General features: G+C 53.2%; 1 protein-coding gene across 1 annotated transcript; it reads right to left on the bottom strand.

The window, feature by feature from the left end:
* On the bottom strand, positions 1 to 1049 carry LOC141831223 (zinc finger protein ZAT9-like). The gene has a single exon (XM_074718636.1). It carries the CDS (start codon positions 1047 to 1049, stop codon positions 24 to 26), a length of 1026 nt encoding a protein of 341 aa, XP_074574737.1. The 3' UTR covers positions 1 to 23.
* Positions 1050 to 1825: the final 776 nt, after the last annotated feature.

Consider the following 1825-nt stretch of genomic DNA (forward strand, 5'->3'; position numbering starts at 1 on the left):
AGTTGGAAATGATGCTTGTAAATTCAGCTCGATGGGGGGTCGGCAACGCAATCCATGTCCGAAACGGCTGACAGCTCCACCTCGTCGTCCGCCATCGCCGGCAAGTTGAGGTCGAAGAGGCTGATGCTGTTTGCAGGCTTGGTGGCGGAGCCGGCGACAGGCGACGTGCTCGGCAGAGAGCGCGGCGGCGGATAAAGAGTGACGGACACAGGCGTGCCGCGGGCGACCGCAATGGAGGAGGAAGAGCTGAAATGGGCCCTTTTGTGGCCGCCGAGAGCTTGGCCGGAGCTGAAGACTCTGAAGCAGAACGGGCACTCGTGAAGCTTCGCCCCGGCATTGCCGTCGGCGGAGTCCGCCTCGCCAAAGATCTGGCCGGGCCCGGCGGCGGAGACGCACCCATTGTTCTTCTTGTGACTCGCCCGGTGGCCACCGAGGGCTTGGTACGAGCGGAAGACCCTCTTGCACGAGCCGCACTGGTACCGGGTCCTTCCCTTCCGCGGCGTCGGAATTGCAGGCGATCGAGTAACTTGCCCACGCTCCACCTCCTCTTCTTCCTCGTCCTCATTGGATCCATCTGAAGGGTGGACCTCCCCGGCGACGCCCCAAGAAGAATCGCGGGAGAGCATCATTAAGCAGAGGGCGACATCTTCCGCGGGGCTCACGTCCGACACCGAACTCGCCGGCGAGGCGCGAGACCGCTTTCCCTGGCTGCCGTCCGCTCGGGTAGACTCCGTGTCGCTCTCCCGGTCCTGGACGACGACGCTCGAGCCGGCCGGCTCGAGCGCCGGTAAGGCAGAAGAGAACTCGGGGTCCACGAGCCGGAAGCTCTTCCTGGGATTCGTTCTCAAGCCGTAGGAGGCGGAGGCGGCCGTCTCCTTACCCTCCTCCGCCTCTGCTTCTAGCGCCTGACTCGACGAGGCAGAGGAGTCTCCCTGAACCAGGGGAGCAACGGCGGCGAGGGCGGAGACCGCGTGGGATCGCATGTGACCGCCGAGGGCGCGGCCGTTGTTGAATCGGCGGAAGCAGCGGTTGCAGCTGTAGCGCTCCATGGAACTCAAACCAATCCTCTACTGTTTCCTTCGCATCCTAAAAGGAGCAGATAACCAGAAGCCCCTCGATCGCCCACAAACACCACCAAATTTAATAAATTCCAGGACAATCAATAAAATAATTCAGACGAAATCCACCAAAAAAAAAAAAAATCGAAGCGTGAACTATTAAAGATGTTAATCAGAGCTTAGCTACCCGGATCTAAAGCTTATCATCGTGAGTTTGTAACAAACTCTCCGACAATAGTGTTTGGTATCTACATGTTAATGACAAGTGCATGGCATTTGCTCCAGCGAGATGCAATTATTTTGCCACATTATTAGGCTCACGACTGCGTAGCCGATAGGTCGATCACACTGCATTTCATTTGAACAATAATCTCCAATTTTTTTTTTAAATTATTATTATTATTATTTCCGTGCCCGTCGGCCAATAAATACGATTAAATATCATATTGCAAGTGTAATGGCAACGACGGACCGGGCTGTTAATGGGCCAGGTCGATGGGCCAGGAAAATCTGGCAGAGCAGGTGAAGAAGAAGCTGAAGCCTAAGAATGTTGATTAACTATCTTATGGAGACCTGAAGCGTAAATGCTAGATAATGATTAATCTCAGATTAGTAAATTTAATCTAATTATGAACATAACTGTAGATTGTACATTTTCCTTTAATAATAGAGGAAAAAGATCTTTTCTTTTGCAGATATCCAAAGCTTGTGTCGGCCATTGAACTTATAAAGGCTATATATACGATGGGAGAACTTAAGCGCATGTT

This window comes from Curcuma longa, chromosome 6 (genome assembly GCF_044706935.1).
Source record: "Curcuma longa cultivar G26 ecotype Majalengka, Jawa Barat chromosome 6, ITB_CL_G26_1.1, whole genome shotgun sequence".
Lineage (NCBI taxonomy): Eukaryota > Viridiplantae > Streptophyta > Magnoliopsida > Zingiberales > Zingiberaceae > Curcuma > Curcuma longa.

What these genes read in the sequence shown, in the direction of transcription:
- LOC141831223 (XM_074718636.1), bottom strand. Translation starts at nt 1,049, where the DNA reads ATGGAGCGCTACAGCTGCAACCGCTGCTTCCGCCGATTCAACAACGGC.